Raw genomic sequence first — 20739 nt, forward strand, 5'->3', positions numbered from 1 at the left:
TTGTAACATTTCACTTAAAAATCCTTGTTTTCTATAACATTTACACAGATTTTTTTTAATGCGATTAATCGCGATTAACTATATGAAATTCTGAGATTAATCGCGATTAAAAAATTTAATCGTTTGACAGCCCTAATATATATATATATATAGTTGGTTATATATGTAATTAGATAGAAATGGTACATAATCATGTTGAAATCATCATATGCCATTCTGCTTGTGATGTGAATCCTCTCTTTGTCCAGTATGTCCATGCTGTACACTCTACCCATACACAGTCACAGTCATAGTCATAGTATTGTATAGTGTTTAAATACATTTTAGTTAATATAGCCCCAAGTGCAAAAGTAGTGATGCTGGCAAATTGGGCTAAGAGATGCCATGAGGTGCTACAGTAAAGTGAAAACATAAAAATGCACGAATTTTGGGCACTCAGGTGGCGCAGCGGTAAACATGCTAGCACACCAGAGCTGACATTTTGAACTTGACGGTTTGAAACCCAGCTCTGCCATCCGACTGGGCTGGGCGCCTACATGAACAACGATTGGCTGTTGTTCATACAGGGTGGGAGCCGGATAGGGACCTCATAACTGATGCAATTACGATCTCTACTGGCTGATTGGTGATGCTGATTGATGATCGAAGGATAATGCGTTGATCAGGGGAGAAAATGCATAAACAAAAATATTTGTAAAAAGATTCTCAAAATTAAATGCTGTTGTTGCTAAAATGTTATAACAGTATACATCAATATTACTATTATTTAATTTTATTATTAGGTATTGTTCTCTACCCTCAGCGTAATTTATAAATCAGACTGTATCACAGGTATGTGTATAGGAAAAAGGATAATTATGTTTAAAGTTTTTTGAGGGTGGGGGCTTGAAAAGTATCCACTGTGGACACCTAAATCCGTGAATAATACCAAACCCAATATATTGATTTCAAGACCCCATAATAATGTCAATAGCCAAAACTCATATCCATCAGAGAACCAGTGATAAAACCATACTGAAATGAATAGAGGTGATTGCCACTGTGTCCTGTATTTATAATGCTACAATGCAAGCAATTCTGCTCCTACTTTATTTTTTATTTGAAAACGTCTTTAAAAATGTTAACCATAATTTTAAACTGGTCTATATACGATTTATTTTACATATAAAGGATTTGCTCAGGAAGTGTCAGAGGTGCTATTTTTGTTCTGTGGATTAAGTAGCTAGCGTGTTAAACTCACCGGTTGCGTTCTCTTTTGTGAGTTGCCTTTCGGTCTTTGCTGTCATGAGTTCTGAAGGTTAAAGAGAACGGTGGTGTCAGAAAGCTGATTGCTATCCCGGAATTTCGAAGACAATCTGAATCTCATATTCAGCTACTTTGCCACAGTGGATTAAGATGATCTAAGGAGGCTTTGTGGGGCTCGATAAAAATCAGGCGCTCTGAAGAAAAAGGAGCACTGGGAGAACTTTTTTTTTTTCCTTTTTGTCCTTCAGAGTTAATTGTTGAAGTTATTTCCCTCACTGTTGCTTGTGCTTTGATAAGAAAAAGGAAAGTGTTTTTTAAACTTAAATGTAGGAACCACTGTTATTTTTTGTTCATCTCTTTACCTTGAACAGGATCACGTGTTACTTGTACTTATGAAAACTGTCCAGTTATAAAAGCAACTCTTCAGTCCCACATTAACTGTTAATGATTTTGCTGGTTGCCTGGTACATTGATTGATGTGGGTACTATGCATTGCCTTCTCTTTTCTGCCAGCCTTTTGATGGGCAGTGAAGATTAAAGCACAGAAAACTGGCAAAATACTATATTAAAAGAACAGAAAGAGCAAAAGTGGAGAGAGAAAAGAGAACCAACATGCTCCTTTAGTAAATCTCAGCCTGTCTGTCTGTCAGCACCCAGTTAAAGGTTACTGTAATCTGAGCCGTGTAACACTTGAGTGGGCCGAGAACGCTCTCACCAGTTAATAGTGCCGCTGTGATAGATATAGCCGCAGCCAGGCAATAGAGTAGCTAAGAGGAGAGCGGTTTAGCTCACACCCTCATCTCGGAGCCGAGATGTGAGCCGTCACACATACACACACACTGTGCAGCGTACTTGTTTGAATTGTGAAATTAAAACACATTGCCGACAAATATTACTCCTCTGCCCTGGGCTTGGCAGCCTCTGTGCCATCCATCACATTCTTGCCATGAAGTCAGTCTGTCGCCCATGGAAACTTTCCAGAAGCCTTTTAGACTTTTTTCTGTTCCTGAAAGCACTGGGTTATTAGACAGATGAAGTAAGCCTTTGCAGACTTCATTCTTATTCTTGGCACTGTGGTTTTTATCATAAGGCAGATAGTCATTAATTTACAGAATCAACGGCATGAACATCTTTTGTGATCTCTTATTAATTTTTCCCCTGAATTCACCCCTCAGCAAAAATTACTCACATCGTTGGAAAATATTTAATTAGGCTGCGGTTTATCCGCGGCTTGCCAGGCAGACCGGGTTGGTATGAGGCAGGTCGTGCGGCACAGCGGTGAGGGAGATTGGATGCGAGTTGGGTTCAGGGGGTTACCGCCTCTGCCAAGGGCTCCCATTTTGCCAAGGTCAGCCAGGTAGCAGGGTGTTCCCCTGGGTCTTCACTCAAAAACGACAGCTCCAATTGGCCCTTAATTAGGCCTTTACCTGAACCTGCTGCCTGCTTCTGGTTTAAAGACGTGATGTTATTCGAAAAAAAAATCCTTGCTGGTGTCATCTAAGCGTATCATACACTACGGTCCTAATGGCCTGATGTACAGTGTTTTTCTTTTCCTATTCCATTCTGTATTGATTTATGTTTTTGGCTTTTACTCTTTTTCTTTCAATTTATTCATTTCCAATTTTTTATTGCAAATCTTTCACCACCCGCACAACAACTACGCTGAAAGTGCCTCCTTCAACACATGTATAGCCACTGATCGCTTCATTTCCCAGACCAAAAATATCTTTTTTCCAACTTTTTATATTATGATCATTATTTTGCTGCCAGGTTTAGAGATGAGAGATTGATTTTTAGATAGATTTTTTTTGCAAAATATTTAAGTGACAATGTACAATATTGTGGTGTAAACTTCAAACTTCAGTCATCACCCGGTCTGCTGTGACCGTTGTTTCCCAAACTGTGTGTTATTTATGTAATTTGATTATTTGCTATTTTTATATTATACTGTCAACTACTGTATATGCGATGACCAAAATCTGAAACCAGCCTCCAAACCCATTTGGAGAAGGACAGAACTGTTTTGTGTATATCAGCTAAAACACACCACCACTTGACTAGCATTGCTTAGATTAACAGGGTGGAGAGGTGTGCCATTAATTTGTCTAGATTTTCCCCCTTTTATCTAGTTATTTTCGATTCCCGATTGTAAATCCGCTGCTGCTTGCACAACCCCCGATCTGATCAAGGAGAGCCTGATGAGCCGACACATGTCCAATCTGCAGCCCCTTTTTATCACACAGAGCTGTATTGCATACAGAAAGCCAGAGATTATATGTAACATCAGAATAGGAAGAGACCCGGTCCGACCTTCTCTTCCTCAAACACGGCCCATTCCCTTTCTCAAACATGGCCCGTTTGTGTGAATTGTGTTTGCCCGGCCTGGTCAGTGGCTTTTTTGGTGTACTAGACCACTTCACCACCCGGGTGCCTTTGTGCGCCATAGTTTCTACCCACAGGTATTAATTCTCAGACAGCTGGTCACAGATGGCTTTCAGATGTTTCATATTATGTAAAATTTTGAAATTCAACATAAACATCCTTTTTACTGGGCAACAATTCAGGAACACTTGACATTTGAAGCTACGGTACAGGCTAAGAAACTGAGACATACTAGACACTATTTTTTTTTTTTTTTTTTTTTTTTTTTTTTTTTTTTTTAAACCACTATGATTTTAAAGACTTGTAATGAATACGTTTTAGTCATGTGTCTTGTGTGTGTTTACTCTATTAGTTTTGGCCATCATTCATGCACTGCAATATTCAGTTAAAAGGTTCACTTGGAGAATTAGTCTCAGTTTTCAGTAGCTGTGCAGTCTGCATCACATCATTTGCAGGCATTTCATTTCACGCTGTGACTCGTTATTGTGTTTGCGCGTGCGGCCCAGGCCAAACGTTCGTGGCCAAATGTTCACAGCTCAGGCAGGTTAAGTGCTTGGGAGCGGGAGGTGAGTATGTCTGTGTTTGATGCCAGAGAGTAATTTTATCATAATGAGGAGGATGAGGGCTGGCACACTCCTGTGGCTCTTCAGCAGGGTTTAGTGACTCTTAACAAAGCAGCCTGAGGCTGAGAGAGCAGTCGGTGACGATAGAAGCTACAGCTAGACGTTCAGTAAAGAAGCAACCATTATAAAGGGGGCAGCTATCATCAGATTGCCTCTGAGAGTAAGTAGAGGAAGATGGAAAGAGGGGGAAGCAAACATCATGGAATGAAATATGACAGTGAGGATTATTATTATTATTATGGCTCTGATGGAGCAGAACGGTTAATAGCTGATAGGCATTATTTGTAAAACCCTGCGTCTCACTTCATTTTTGGAAAATCAGGTGTTTTCATTAATGCCTGCCAGTCAGTCTTATTAAGCCAAAGGACAGAAAGAGATTCAGTAGCTCTTATTGAGTGTCCTTATACAGAATAAATGTGGGTGATGAGGGTGCTGCACATACCCTCTCTCCGCCGGGCACTGTCTCATTTACCATGCAAAACCTCACACAATAATCCAAGTGTCCTTTCTGAAATCACAGAGTATAATCTGCTGCTCTATTGTAGCACACAAGACCAGTACTTTACCACATCCGCCTGTCGAATATTAGAGGTGGCATTATTTTGCAGAGCATTTTTTTTCCTCCCCACCGCCAAGAATAACGCTGCACGAGTGCATTGTGGAAACACTTGTGTTGAAAAGCAGGCTTATTGTAATACAGTTAAAACAGTCGACAGGGCCGTGTTCATGAATTATAATAGACACAAAAGGTTTGTCTGCGGGAGACCTGCGAGAGAGCGAGGGAGATAGCTTTGGCATTTCATCTCCATTCGGAAATAGATTTTTAAAGCGCTCGGTGTAATGTATTCAGCGCACTGTCACTGCCGCACCGACACACTGTCATCTCTCTTATTATTCAAGCTTAATCCAATTGCTCATTTGAATCCCTATCATTCCTCCCATCCTCGTAATCCACGCCGCTGTTTAGCTCTTGAGGTTAAACACAGTTGTAAAGTGCTTCCTTCCTGTTCCTGAGAGGACTTTTTGTTCGAGCTGAACTCTGAGCTTGTGCAAGACGGTTGAAATCCTCGTCTCACTTTATCAGTCCTTAAAAAAAGCTTTTAGTATTCTTTGGTTCCTCACTCACAGAATGTACTTCCTCCAGAGAAAGCTCCAGAACATCTTTGTTCAAGTGTGCCTCCTGTTTTAATGCCTGTATAAAACACAGCATGGTTTTTATTGTGACTGGAGCAGTTCAATACAGTGTGAATTGATGACATGCTGGTCAGTTTGTGATGTTTTCACAGAGAATTATTGGTAAAAAATCACAATGAGCAAGGACAAGATGTGAGATAAACAAAGCTAGTGTTGCATGGTAGTGAAGGAATACTGGGAATATCGGAAATAGTTGTGTCATAACCAAGTCCCCTGGCATAAGTTATATGAATAGATAGTAAAATAGACAGATTGTGACAATACGGAAATGCACATTGAGATTTTATAGCAACATCTATCTAGGGAAGTGCATGCATTCTTCAACAAGACAATGCAAGACCACATGCTGCACACATTAATTCATGGCTGCTGAAGAAGAGGGTACAAATACCGGACTGGCCTGCCTGCATGTTCTTAATAGAGAATGTGTGGAGAACTTTGAAACGGAAAATGTGACGACAAGCTAGTAGTTGCTTACACCTTAAGACGTGTTAACAGGAAGATTCTCTTATTTTAAACTGAGTACACTTAAACCACTACAACTTTCTGTGTAACATTACAAACATTCAGTGAGTTGCTCATATAAAAATATTAGTAAAGAACAGCCAATACATTTCTTTCATGGCTCAGTTTTTACATGACCTCACATTCTTTAAACTGATTGTATGTTTTTGAAATATAGAGGCGTCCAAATGACCTTGCATTTCTGATATGTTCATACTGTTATTATTTTGGCCTCTTTCATTAGGGGTTGCACAATGGGTCCACAGTGGATCATTTGTCTCCACCTTGCCATGTCCTGAACATCCTCCCCTGTCACGCCAACCAGCTCACTGCATGTCCTCCCTCATCAGATCCATCAGCCTTCTCTTTGGCCCTCCTCTTTTCTTCCTGCTTGGCGGCTCAATTCTCAGCACCCTACTCCTGATATAATTCTCATCCCTCTTCAGCACATGCACAAACAATCTCCCTAACTCTGCTTCTGCATAGAAATTTCAGATTACAATCACCCATATGTACATACATAACCAATGCATAAGAGTCATTAGCATCACTCTTGGTGTAGGTCACTGAGGGTGTGGTGCCTGTGTAGCTCTAACGTCATTGGCAGACTGCTGACTACCCCTTTTCATATAAATTAAAATTTACGTGTGTCACAATCATTGACTGGTGAGACAGGATTGCCATATTTCCCAACCAGAGATTGTGACTGTTCATTCATTCATCTTCAGTAACTGCTTTATCCTGATGGAGATCATGTAGGTTATGCTGGAAACACTGTGTACAAGGCTAGAACACACCCTGGAAATTGTGCTTTTTTTAGTTTATCAGTTAATTATTGGCTTATTTATTTATGTATCTTTTCTTTTATGTGTTAAGCTGTTTTTCCCGCACCAACTGTGTATAGCATTACATATACGCATTACTAATCATGCCTGCTCTATGAGAATTGTTTTAGCTTGGAGAAGTCATTTCTGAGCATCAAAATTGCTCTAAAGGATTAAACATTTAAAAGGATTACTATGGTGGAATCTTAACAATTGATATTGTTTACACTGGAGCTGGGATAAGAAAGCTGGCAGAAAGAAATCTTTGCTATACAAAATATAAAACAAAAACCCAGATAGATGTATTAATATAAAAATAAAGAAAGGTGATCGTGACTGCTACAGTAGCTGGCTGTGTCACTCTCTCGTCTATCTTCTAAACCCAACTGTCTGTTGTTTAGGCTGATTGTTGATAGTATATTTAGTAAGAATATAAGAACACCATAAGTACACCATACGTTACTATTACAATGAGTGAACATGGTGTAGCTAGTTTACCATGTCCTGCTGTTGTGTCAGTATTGCTGTCATCTATATCGTGTTTACAAAAGAGGGGCTGCTTTTAAAGCATTTACAGTGACTTGGCATGTAGCAAGCAGTTTTCCAGAATGTTAAATATCTGATAACTAAAATAAAGAGCCACCTGTAACCAGGATTTTGTAAACAGTGAAATAACTGGTACGTTCATCAGCTCTTATACCCTAAAACAATCCCACTGAGAAGCAAAACTTGATCACACCAGCAGGTAATCCAGGAAAACAAAGCTTTGACAAAAGCCTCCTGGTTTACCTGTGTTTAGTAAATATTAAAGGGAACATTAATAGGAAAGCACTTAGGGTGGACTGTCAGTAATATTATATTCTAACAGCAATTAATAGATTTATATATTTAATCAAAGCTTTAATAAAGCTCTTGTTTTTGAACATAATAACCATGTGGTTGCTCGGGACTGGTGCTTCATCTGCTTTATAGTGTATATTTATTTTTTTCAGCATGGTACTGTATAGATTAAGTAAAAATGTTCTCGTGTTAAGCAAGTATTAATGACACTGTAATCTTGCTATTTTCAAATGATTTATCCTCCCCCTCTTCCCCTAAGATCAACTGTCAATCTCCGCCCATGATCCTAAGTTCCCCGCAGACCAACCTGATCACCATGTTGAGCATTGCAACGCTGGGCCATTTCAGACCCACAGGACCCTGCCAGTGCCACAGCTGCTTACACTGCCTGCTCTTATTATCTTGTCATCCCTAATTAACAGCAAAGCCTCTCCTTCTTTCCTGTCAGCTGTAAACCTGTGTTCCAAACATATTGTGTAAGGGGTTCACAATAGCTTTTTGGTCACGGTGGCTTACAATGAAGTGGGGGAAATGGGATCAGGAAAACATTGTCTGTTGTTTAACATTTAAAAAGTCATTTTAAAGAGTCATTAGGACCACATCTATCAACCAGCTTTCTTTTAATGGCAAAATAACTATCATATGAGCAAAGTGTGAAAGACACTGGATGTCTGATTAATGTTCTTGGTGGTTTATGATCCTAAGTCTGTCGTCTTTTTGTCTGTGTGCAGGTGGAGTTGACAGGCAGCAGTGTTTTTGACTATGTGCACCCGGGTGATCAGCTGGAGATGGCTGAGCAGTTGGGGATGAAGCTTCCTCCAGGTCGGGGTCTGCTGTCTCATGGAGCCGGAGCTGAAGATGGAGCAAGCTCAGCTTCCTCGTCCTCGCACTCTGAGACACCTGAGCCAGGTTAGAGTTACATGCCACTTACCCTATACATTTACATTTACAATTTCACCATTAAGCAGACGCTTTCATCCAAAGTGACTTACAGAACTGCGATAGCATATGTTGTCTAGGCAATTGAAGGTTGAGGACGTTGCTAAAGGGCCCAACAGAGGCACCCTGGCAGTGGTCGGACTCGAACGAGCTACTAGTCAAGTTTGATTACTAGTCCAGTACCTTAACCGCTAGGCTACAACTGCCCTATACCACCAAGTATCCAGCAACTTATGTGGAAACCACTAAGTTTGATTAGTTTTATTGCTTTAAAGTAAAATACTATGATTGTTAATTTGATTGGCCATGCTATTTGTGGATGGATGCCATTTTTATAGTCAATTGTTAGTGACACTGGCCAATCTTAGACTGTCCACTCACACTGTTTAAAATGCAGCCCCTGACTTCATGTCTCGGAGTACGTTTTTTAGCCCCTGCAATCCTACACAATATGTTAGACTTATTTATTATGTCGAAACTGACACTGACTTTATTGAGTAAAATGAGTGTGTGTGTATGTTTTGACTTGATTAATTTCAAGTAATCTTGATTACTTTTTAAGTATTTCACTACATAGCAGGGCATTGCCAGGAAGTTTGGGCCCTGAAAGGAAAGGATATCACATTGGTTCCCACCACCCCAGGCTACGCCAACTATAAAATATATAACTATAAAATATAACACTGTGAGTGCAACATTGTTGCCTGTGTTTCTGCACAATGTCCAAAACTTACTATTAGACTTTACCACAGACTGGTCTGAATGATAAAGAACTCTCATTCTTTATGCTTTTCACTGGTAACTTTTGTAAGAAAATAATTATTTTATATGTATGGTTTATTTAATCCAGTTCTAATTCTAGGCCACCTAAATAGGATGGGTCCATGTTGAGTTTGGTTTCTCTCAAGGTTTCTTCCTTGTAATTTTAAAGGAGTTTTTTCTTGCCACTGGTGCCCTCGGCTTGCTTAATAGAGGTTTTTTGGTTTTCGGTCCTGGATTTTGTAAAGTTGTTTTGAGACAGTGTATATTGTAAAAAGCATTATACAAATAAATTTGAGCATCCACTGGAATTCAGTATTTAATGCAAGACTTAAAAACCCCCAATAAAAAGTGCTTAAGGCTGGCTTTTACAGGTTATATGTAGCTTTAATGGTAAAACTCTTGAAAGAAAATATCTCTTTCATTTCCTTTCTTTCTGCTGTCTTAGTGTTTGTTTACAGATTTTTATTTTAAATGAGACATGATACTTTACTTTACCGAATTCAGTGCTGTTCACACCTGCTTTGAGGGCGGACCGAACCATTAATTTATGTAGCCGTGGTTGGGGGACAATACAGAGACAGTTTGCTTTTTGCCAAACTAGAAAAGTAAGTTTAAAATAAATATTTTTCTATTTCTATTTTCTAATTATGACTATAGTTTAATAATTTAATGTTGAAAAAAGCCTTTAGTCATCTTACCCCCCCATACATCAGCTAATGAGTATTTTTCTTTTTTCTCGTTTATACAAGACAAAATGTAGGTTGGGAACGTTTGGTAAAATCTGTATAATGCTGAGCAACATTGTGTGTGTGTGTGTGTGACATGATATGCTTGACGAGTGTCTTCAACTCTGGCCCAAATTCTCGTGGTGGGAGAGCTGTTCGTCTGCACTGTAACACGCTGCCCCTGAATTTAATTAGAGGAATTGTGTAGAAGAAATGAAAAGAGGTGACGCTCCTCATTAAAATTCCTTTCAGGCTGGTTATAGACTTTGCCTTCCAAATGTTCCCATTTTCATTGTGTTGTACTGATGATAATTTAAGTATTAGGGGAAAATCCATTTATAAATTAAACAAAATGACTTGATATCCATCAGTCCCTTAGTTCATCAAGCTGTTCAAACAGGAGGGAGATTGGCTGTTCGGCCCTGGTCTTCCGAGAGCCTTCGTAATTAGATATGCCAAGGATTTATTCTTTGCTGATTGGAGCTTTAAATTAATTGAAGTTCCACATTTGTGGCTTTGTCCTTTTTTTGCTTTTTTACTAGCATATATTTCACAGTGGTGGAGTGCAGGTTTTTGTGTGGTTTGGGGGGGATGGGGTGGGGGTTAGATGGGTTGTTTCTGTATAAATGTTCTCTCAGTGTTCTCATCTTTGAGGCAATGAAGAGGGGACCTCGACTGAGGGGTGGATGGGTTTTCCACCAACATTTCCAATGATTTCACAACTCTATATTTTTAAATATGTCTGTCTCTTTCTCTGAAGGAAAGCCAGTATAAGCAGTATCTAAAGTAGATCTGATCAGCTCCTTCCCCTTCCATCATGTCCTTTTCTGAGGGTGCTTGGTTCAGGTTGATGTTTTTGTCTTGTCATTTCCTCCTCCCTTTAGCTCTGTCCGTAATTTCACTTTTCCCTTCACAATGTCACCTTTCCTTCCGCTGTACCTGCAAGCTAAATTGCGTTATCGCAGCATTGTTTAAATGTCTGCCGCAACAGAGACTCCATGGCTTCCCCTCCACCCACTGTTTCCGTCTTCCTCTCAAGGGCATGGCACATCTCTAATAAAGCTGTAAATATTAAATATAACATATTTTTGAAAACAGCAATCCCAGCATTAGTCAACAACAGTCCTTTGATGAGGATGAAAGGCATCGATGTTTGTGTGTGTAGCTGCGTTAATAAAACAGAATGCTGCCAGCTTTATTTGCAATAAGATGAATTCAGGAATGCCAGCCAGAGCCTGTGACATAATGTCCAATTTAATTCAGCGTAGCGACATTGGTAAAATAATTCTGCTTGCTTTATTGTGCATATTTACATATAGTTTATCATTTTAATGTCAAATAAAACATTAATCTAATTAAATCCAGACATGGCTAATAAATGTCATAAGCAAGTAGAAAAAAGCTAACATCTGAAAACCACCACCAAAGCTTCCACCATCTAAGCCTTTTCCAATATTTTTTTAGCTATTGACTCTCTTATGGGTCACCAAGTAACAGTTTCTTTCCTATGTGACCCAGCCAGCCAATAGCACCTATGAGATTCGAACCCTGATTGTCTTTAAAATTTTAAGTTTAAAAAAAAAGCTGTCTGTCCGCCAGTCTGTCTCATATAAGCAGTATTAAATAAAGCCCTAGTGAGCTTCTTCTCTTCCCATCACCACTCCTGCTTTGTATGTTTAGCCTATTTTCATTCAGTACACATTGGTTAGTTTTTTAAGGCTTTAAATCTAACAATAAGGCCACTGGATTTTAATTATAGTCTTGTAATGTTTTTTTAATGCATTTCCCCTTTCCCCCTTTTTTCCCCAATTCAGCATAGCCAATCCACTGCTGGTGACCCCGATGTATTCACCTGACACACTCCCTCTGATGTGTGTACAGTCCGCCAATCTCTTCTTATTCTCCCATACTTTAGTGGATTTACGCATGGAGAGCCACACCCCAATCTCTGCACTCCTCCACTTCTATACAGGCGTCCTGAGCAACCAAGCGATGATGACCCCACCCCTTATTAGTCCAGTCTTTTTCCCATCCAGCAGACTACTTGCCAATTGTGCCTGCTAGACGGCACCAAGCCGACCGGTAGCAGAGCTGAGATTTGAATTCAGGAGCTCAGAATCCCAGAGCTGGTGTGCTAGACTCTTGTAATGTTTTATGTTTGTTCAGGTGAGAGGTAAACTGGATACAAATTTTCTACGAACATAAGTTTGTCCACAGTGCTTTACATGATCAGAAAATGGTATGGAAGAGCTATAGAAGTATGTGTGGATGTCTGTGGTGTTGAGATGCAGTGCTACGAATGTGCGTCCGGAGGGCGACGGCATTGAGATGCAGCACTGCAAGTGTGTGTCTGAAGGTCGGCTTTGTTAAGATACAATGCTGCAGATGTGTGTTTAAAGGACGGTAATGTTACGATTCTGTTCTGAAGATCTACACCTGAAGGCTGGTGTTGTTAAGATGTAACAATACACTTGTGTCTGGAGGTCATGCAGCACTGAGAATGTAAGATGTGGGGCTGCAGATGTGTGCCTAAGGGGTCAATGATGCTTAAATGCAGTGCTGCAGACGTGTGTTTGCAAATTGGCAATGTTAAGACGCAGTGGTGTCCACAGATTAACAATGTTGAAATGCAGCGCTGTAGATGTGTGTCTGGAGATTGATGGTATTGACATGCAGTGCCTCAAATGTGTGTCTGGAGATTAGCATTGTTGAGATGCAGTGGTGTAGGTGTGTGTCTGGAGGTCAGCGATGTTGAGGTGCAAGGTTTAAGCAGGATCCGGAGGCTCCAGACAAGCCTTTTGACTGGCTATTCCCACCTTTCCCTCAGGCTCAGACCTTTGATTTGTGTGCATCCTCCTCTAACTTCGAACAGGTGTCTGCTGCTGAGCGTGACATTTGAAATGCAAATAGAGCTCTTTTCCACCAGGCCCCAGAACCTGGGCCTGTCAGACTAGAGTAATGCCCGGATCGCTAACACATACAGTTACGCACACACACACACAATGTACATGCATCTTTGATGCACACACAACTACTTCTGGTGCTTCTGTAATTGCCAGTGAGCTGAGAGAGGAGGATGAAATCATGTGTTTATGGTGACTATATTGTGACACCTTTTGTCAGCGTTTCTTCCTAACCTATACCTAAAAATTCCAGTGCTAGCGCAAAATCAGAAGCTTTGTAATTTAAGTGCCAAAATAACAGACACTCAAGTACAGATACTTTCTTGTCTCAATTGATTTGATTTTGTTGTTCCACATTATTCAGTATTTCTCTTAATTCATCATGTCTGGGGCAGCCACATAGACCGAAGGTTCTCCTTCAAAATAGGAGGACCATATCACCTAGTATTACCGAAAGTCTTTGGATTTAAAAACATCCGACCTTAACCTTTAAATAGGTCTAAAACTTTAAAATGGATAACTTTAGATCGTTGTGTGCTGGTGCATGAAAAAAAAAAAACATTAAAAGGAGTGTTGAATAAGTTTGACCACTCAAATTTGGTCCATCAGACAGCAGCAGCAGTGAGCAAAGGTCATTGCCCATTGTCTGGGCACTTGAAACCAGAAGAGGCTGGATAAGTGCAGTGTATGCATCAGTTCTCCCTGGCGATTCCCTTCGCATGCATATTCCACATCGAAGTTGTTAACCTTATATGGTTGAGTGTCCTTGAAATGTAGAGCAAGGGGTCAAAAAAGCCATTTGTACCCTCAGAATACAAATAATGGGATTAGTGCCCAGTGTGTGCAGCCATCAGTCTGATCCACCTGTCAGCAGGGCTTGATTATCATGAGCACACACACCTTTTCAGATGGAACAGTAGCAGAGCAGTTACAAATCGCCGTTACAAGTCAAAAACATACAGTCGACAAAGAAGTCTATCGTGAGGTTAGAATAGAGTGATCAGTGACGGTCACATGACCCAAACTGTTGCTGTAGCTTTAATTGAAATCTTAAACCACAGAGGTCTGCAGCTCAAACATATTGATTTCACTCAGGCTGACCCAGCCAATGGGGGTCACGTTCCAACTTATCTGACATTTCTTCAATCCATCACACAGCTCAAGCAGACCCCAGTGCCTCGGCTGCTTCGACTGGGATTGTGTGTGCTTTAGTGTGTGTGTAACTGCTCGTATATCAAGTTTATAAATCTGTATGAGAAGGTATGTTCAACCAAGCATGGCAAGTTTTGTCATTTTAACACTGCTACTTTTCAAAGTTTAAAGCATTTGTTCTTGCGATTTGTTTGTATGAAACATCATCTGCTTCTATTAATTCTTCCTCACGTCGCATTTTGATTAAGAATGCAAATTTGATTCTTTTGTCCATCTGCTTTCTGTCAGGCAAGGAATGTGTTCAATTAAATAAACATCAGTATCTGCAGGAATTGTTGCTCTTCTCGTCTATAGTCCCCACCTGCTAGGATCAGCCGAGCATTCGCCTCCCTTTCAACTCCAAATGGAAATGCTAATGGCATTCTGCGAATGCAGGCCGTCGTTCTCTGCAAAATTTATAGATTTGTTTTCTAAATTAATTTATTACATGAGACATGACTGCTGTACAGATCTAAGGATTTGAGACGAGATTCTTTTTGTTACTGGCGTTTTCCAGGCACAGATGGCAGAGGGGAATTCTGCTATTCTCAGAGCAGAAATGAGCTGGAAGCGAGCGACGGTTGAAGCACTGTGCTGAGCCTTCCTCAGTCTTCTTTATAGCTCAGGAGAATCCCTGTAGATACAAGGTTAAACTAGGACCATCGTCTGACATTGACCTGTTGCTGAAAAACAAACAAGAGAAAAGCTTTTCCAGACAGTGCCTTTATGATTCAGCATGTTTAAGACTTATTTTTTTTTAAATCAGTATCAGAATAATGTCCTTAGATATCTGGGTGTTGGTTCTGATTTGTCTGCTTTTATTATAATATGTCAGAAGATATGTGTGGAAAGTTAGTTGTATTGTTATTGGGACAATTTATATTATTTTATATATTATATTATTATATTATTTTTATTATATTATAATAAATTTGTTTCCAAAATGTAAGAAAAATTTCTTGGTATGAATATAAAAAAAATACAGCATGCTAATTTACCTACATGCGATAGTAAGATAAAAGGAGTTTTTTCCTTAATACTATAATAAACATGGTAGTTTTAAAAAGGCCTGGGGGGCACGGTGGCTTGGTGGGTAGCACTGTCACCTCACAGCAAGAAGGCCCTGGAATCGATTTCCAGGTGGAGCGGTTTGCATCCTTTCTGTGTGGCGTTTGCATGTTCTCCCCGTGTCTGTGTGGGTTTCCTCCGGGAGCTCCTGTTTCCTCCCACAGTCCAAAAACATGCAAGTGACTGAACTGTCATGAACGTAACCAAAGTGTGTAAAACATGATGTTAAAATCATAATTTTAAAAAGGCTCTGTAGAGTGAAGCAAATTGAATACATATACTGTACATGTGAGCTTTACAACTACTGACATTCTGCTCTACTCTACACTAGCTTCAATTACATCATTTTACCCTGAATGTGGCCTATCATAAACACCAGATAAGGCACATACTAAAATGTAAAAATGTAAAATCACATACTTTTTATTAAAAAAGTTATTTTAACTTAATAAGTATAACCATCTGTCTCAAATTAGGAATTTAAAACCATAGCTTTATAATCAGTACTCACTATCTATGTTGTGTTTATATCTATCTATCCATCAGCTTCATAGCAATTAAATTTATTCATTCTTCAAAACACATCTGCTAAAGTAAAAGTCATAATGCTTGTTCATTTTCAGTGCACTGTCATAAGCTACTCAGTAATTATGAGAGTACCTATCACTTCATCAGGCAGATTCTCCATCAGGGCACTCTCTGTTAGGGGTGGTGATCAACTGGCCACTATAAATAAAGACCAAGCCTGCTTGCTAAGACAAATGGGTTTAATCATCTGATGCATTCAATTATTACAAGCCCTAAGTTTATTCTTAAATTAAGGATCTCAGGAAAGCGCAACTTGATTTAAAGAAATGACCATCAATCCTGGCTGACTTTCACAGGAAGATATTTAATGGTGGATTTGTCCTTTGCAGTGGAGATATTGTGTACATTGTTTATAACTTGTGTTTATTATGCATATTGAGTTGGCTGAATTATATTCCCAACTTAGACACATAAAAGAAAATATTCACAGAGGCCCAGATTCACTAAAATAGTAACAAATCTTAAAATGACTAACATGCTCTTAGAGAATCGCATCTTTCAAATGAGCAAAATAACAAATGTCCAGCATGTTTGTGCATTTGCCATATTAAATATGGGTTCTTTTAGCAAGCGTCTAATCTAGGAATAGATATCTTGTTTAACTTTTTTATCTGCATTCATTGTCCACGTCTCACAATACACACACTATGTACCATGATAAATAGTATATACAGACTGTGATGTACTTATTTAACATAGGCTACTATTGAGTGCTGTAGTATGCATTTGGGATTTGGGGCAGCCATTGTGGTGAGAAGGAAAGTGGGAAAAATACATCAACAATGGATTTCTGTAAATCTGCTGAAAAAAATTCTTATAAAGTTATTCCCTTCTGTTTGTTTAGTTCTACTTCTCACAAATGCATATTGCATTTTTATGTACATCTGTTTGCTGTAACATGATTTTAGTCTCTAATAGCTGTAATTCTGACAACTTGCCATGCAAAAAATACTATTTTGTAAACTCTCCATATTCTTCGCACATTAACATCAGCCATAATATTAAAACCACCTCCTTGTTTCTACACTCACTGTCCATTTTATAAGCTTCACTTACCATATAGAAGCTCTTTGTAGTTCTACAATTACTGACTGTAGTTCATCTGTTTCTCTGCATGCTTTGTTAGTCCCCTTTCATGCTGTTCTTCAGTGGTCAGGACTCTCCCAGGACCACTACAGAGTAGGTATTATTTGGGTGGTGGATCATTCTCAGCACTGCAGTGACAAAAACGTGGTGGTGGTGTGTTAGTGTGTGTTGTGCTGGTATGAGTGGATCAGACACAGCAGCACTGATGGAGTTTTTAAACACATTAATGTCACTGCTGGACTGAGAATAGTCCACCAACCAAAAATATATCCAGCCAACAGCGCCCCGTGGGCAGCGTCCTGTGACCACTGATGAAGGTCTAGAAGATGACCAACTCAAACAGCAGCAATAGATGAGCGATCGTCTCTGACTTTACATCTACAAGGTGGACCAACTAGGTAGGTGTGTCTAATAGAGTGGACAGTGAGTGGACACGGTATTTAAAAACTCCAGCAGTGCTGCTGTGTCTGATCCACTCATACCAGCACAACACACACTAACACACCACCACCATGTCAGTGTCACTGCAGTGCTGAGAATCATCCACCACCTAAATAATACCTGCTCTGTGGTGGTCCTGTGGTGGTCCTGACCATTGAAGAACAGGGTGAAAGCAGGTTAAAAGGTATGTAGAAAAACAGATGGAGTCAGTAATTGTAGAACTACAAAGTGCTTCTATATGGTAAGTGGACAGTGAGTGTAGAAACAGGGAGGTGGTTTTAATGTTATGGCTGATCAGTGTATACTCTTTGTCAATCAACAACAACATATTCACTGACCATGTGCTAAGTGTATATTTAATACATACAGGGTTAAATTGAAGTTAAAAAGGAGTAGGATGTACTTTGAGACAACAAGGTCAAATAGAACAATATTTGCTCTACAGTTGAGTTATATTCCATATATGTGATTATCAGTACTGAGCCAGGCATTAATAAAAGGCCAACTTCCTCAATACTACCCTTAACAAAACAGCGCTATTTAAATTTTCTAACATCTGCCAGTCCCACTCTCAGAGTTTCTCAGTATTAAACTACATAGAAATGTTCACTATGCAATCCTCCCAAAGGAGCAGAAGCAAATAACAGCTTAACAAGCCTAAAAAGATGGAAATTCTGTCATGGGGAAAGTACAAGATCATTCAAAAAGGAAGGCTTCAGAGCTCTAAAAGACAAAGGCAGGATCAAGTGGTCTCTAGACTATTAAAGGCTAGTTTTCTTTAAGCTTATTTAGCTGATCAGCTTGGGAGAAAAGGCTTTTTTATCAGTAGACGTTAAGTAGAGGTAGTGCTTTAGAACAGAGTTCCCATGAAGTGAGAACCCACCGTATCATGCGGTGGGAAAGTGTCTGAGTAAAGCCGGATGATTCGTTCACACAGGAAACAGACCTTTAACTTAGCTCTAGTTGTGTGGTGAGATAAACGTAAGAGAGAGAAATATCAAATAAATTCTTCCTATGAATTGTGTGATTCTGTTGAGCTTTTTCAGTGTAATACATTGTTTGGTATTTAGTCATTGTTTTTTTTATTGTGTCTTGAAAACCAAATTAGATTTTCTAGGAATTCTAGCAAATGTTCTAGAGTAAAACTCCATTTTACTGTGTCAGTAGCCTGAAGGTGGTGTTTCTGCTTTGGGTTTCTGTGATGTGTGTATAAAAAACATTGACACTGTTAATTTTGTTTAAGAGCACAGAATTACCGTAATTGTATCCTCTTTCAGCAAACCATTGCAGGTGTCTCTCTAAATGAAGCGTTTGGCTGTTTTGAGTACGGCTCCGGGCTTTGACGAGCTACATTATAATTCATTGACACTCATCTAGCAGCCTGGGTCACCGCATTTCTGAAGAGCTTATTCACTGAGTGCTTTTGCAATATTCTGCCTCCTCTCGCAGCCCTCTCTATCCACTCATCTCTCAGATCAGTGGACACTGGAGATAATTGACTTATTTGCAGCTTTGTGCTGCATTTAGAAAGCCCACCCTGAAAAAGCCAAGCGCTTTTGTTGCCAAATTTCATATTTATATACTTCTGTTTAACTGGCTCCCATAACACAGCAAAGATAAGAACTAACAGTGAACAGGTCTACGTCCAATAAACGGGGAAATTATCAGGCCGGCTTTTTCTCGTGACACAATTTGTCAGACCTGCTGATAGGAAACAAATTCTATTCATAAAGCTCTCCTCCCCTTGGCTCCGGTGCGATTCGGTAGCAATTCAATTATAGTTTTGTGCGATAGTGAGCCCGGAGAGAGAATCCGAGCTGACAAGAAATATGACAGGACAGTTACTGAGTGTTTATGCAATTAAACTTTCACTGACAATACCTGCCGAGTGATGAATGCCTGGGCGGAGGTGGATGTGCACAAGCAGTGCCCCACAAGGATTGCACATTTTTCATTATTTTACAGTCGGCTGTGATCTTTCAGGGATGGCTGCAAGGAAACAGTGTAGCACAGTGCGGGAAGAAGAGAGAGATAGATAGAGATTACGATTTGCAGACGTAAGCCAACATAAATGTACAGAAATAAATAGAGGATAAGATATAAGACTACATTAAGAAAAAAAATGATAAATGCTAAATGATCTAAGCTAATAAATTATTTTAAGGTTAATATAATTTGTACCTGGGTGATTATAGGAACTATTATAGGCCTTCAAATGCACAAGTTCTGTAAGTGCTGTCTGATCAGTAGGTCCTAGCAAGCACAAACAATAGTACTGAAAAGTTGAATATATTTGGTTATGGAATGAAAACACCCAATCATAATGCTGATGTAAAGAGAACTTTACCAACAGAGGAACTGACGGCATCAAGATCTTATTATAATGCCATACGTTCATAACCATCAATGTCGTCATCATAGCATTAGGCAGCAGTGCCTCTTAATGATACCGAGTGTAAAGTTCAGATTTGAATGCTGGCCACCACTTCCTGTCAATAGCTCATTAATGTCTAATAGTTTATGCTGGAGAAAAAACATAACTAGTAATAGCTAACTAGTTTCCCTGGTTAATAGTGCTATTAGCTGCCTATCTAGTAACTAGTTATTAATGTTTTAAATTTTATTGTATATACTTAAAATATCTATTAATTTGGCCGCTCAGATGACGCAGCGGTAAAAGCACACGCTGGAACCAGAGCTGGGATCTCGAATACATCGTATTGAATCTCAGCTCTGCCTGTTGGCTAGGCTGAGCGGTTACTTGAACAACAATTGGCCTGTTGTTCAGATATGGGTGAGATTAAGCCGGATAGGGTGTCTCTCTCATAACTAATGCAATTACGACTCTGCTGGCTGATTGATGGTCCCTGCACAGGGATGAGAAAAGAGTGCTCTCAGGGTGTGTCTCTCCGTACACAGAGCTGAGCTGCACTGCACTCGTCAAAGTGTAGGTGATAAGATGCATACAGCATGCTGCCCACGTGTCAGAGGGGGCGTGGGTTAGCTTCGTTCTCCTCAATCAGAGCAGGGATTGGCATTGGTGGAAAGGAAGCATGACGCAATCGGGCAATTGGACGCGCTAAAAAGGGAGAAAAAGGGGAGGAAATGTATCAATAAAATATATTTAAAAAAAATAACAAATATAACTATCTATAAATTTTATAATTATAATATAGAATGTAACACACATGTTAACATATACACTACTGTACACTTAACAATTAGCATCTGCTATTATTTGGGTGTACCCGCTCCTTTAACAGGATCAGCCATCAGCCATTACTGATCATCCTATATGCTGTGCTATTGCTGTTAGCCTGTCAGCTTAAAGTAGTATTCTAGTGGGACCGCCGGGTGCACCAAAGATCAAAACTGAGGTGTAATGTTCTTTTTAATTAATCATTTGTCCTTCAAACAAGGAAGT

General features: G+C 39.6%; 1 protein-coding gene across 4 annotated transcripts in view; it reads left to right on the forward strand.

Annotated features, from left to right (window-relative positions):
- LOC134325793 (neuronal PAS domain-containing protein 3) overlaps positions 1 to 20739 on the forward strand; it is a 305263-nt gene that overhangs the window by 251523 nt on the left and 33001 nt on the right. For all 4 annotated transcript variants that reach the window (XM_063008026.1, XM_063008028.1, XM_063008029.1 and 1 more), the window contains one exon: positions 8344 to 8521. In XM_063008026.1, the coding sequence (XP_062864096.1) occupies positions 8344 to 8521 (178 nt within the window). The remainder of the gene's footprint in view (positions 1 to 8343; positions 8522 to 20739) is intronic.

The sequence above is a fragment of the Trichomycterus rosablanca genome, chromosome 13, assembly GCF_030014385.1.
Source record: "Trichomycterus rosablanca isolate fTriRos1 chromosome 13, fTriRos1.hap1, whole genome shotgun sequence".
Classification (NCBI taxonomy): Eukaryota; Metazoa; Chordata; class Actinopteri; order Siluriformes; family Trichomycteridae; genus Trichomycterus; species Trichomycterus rosablanca.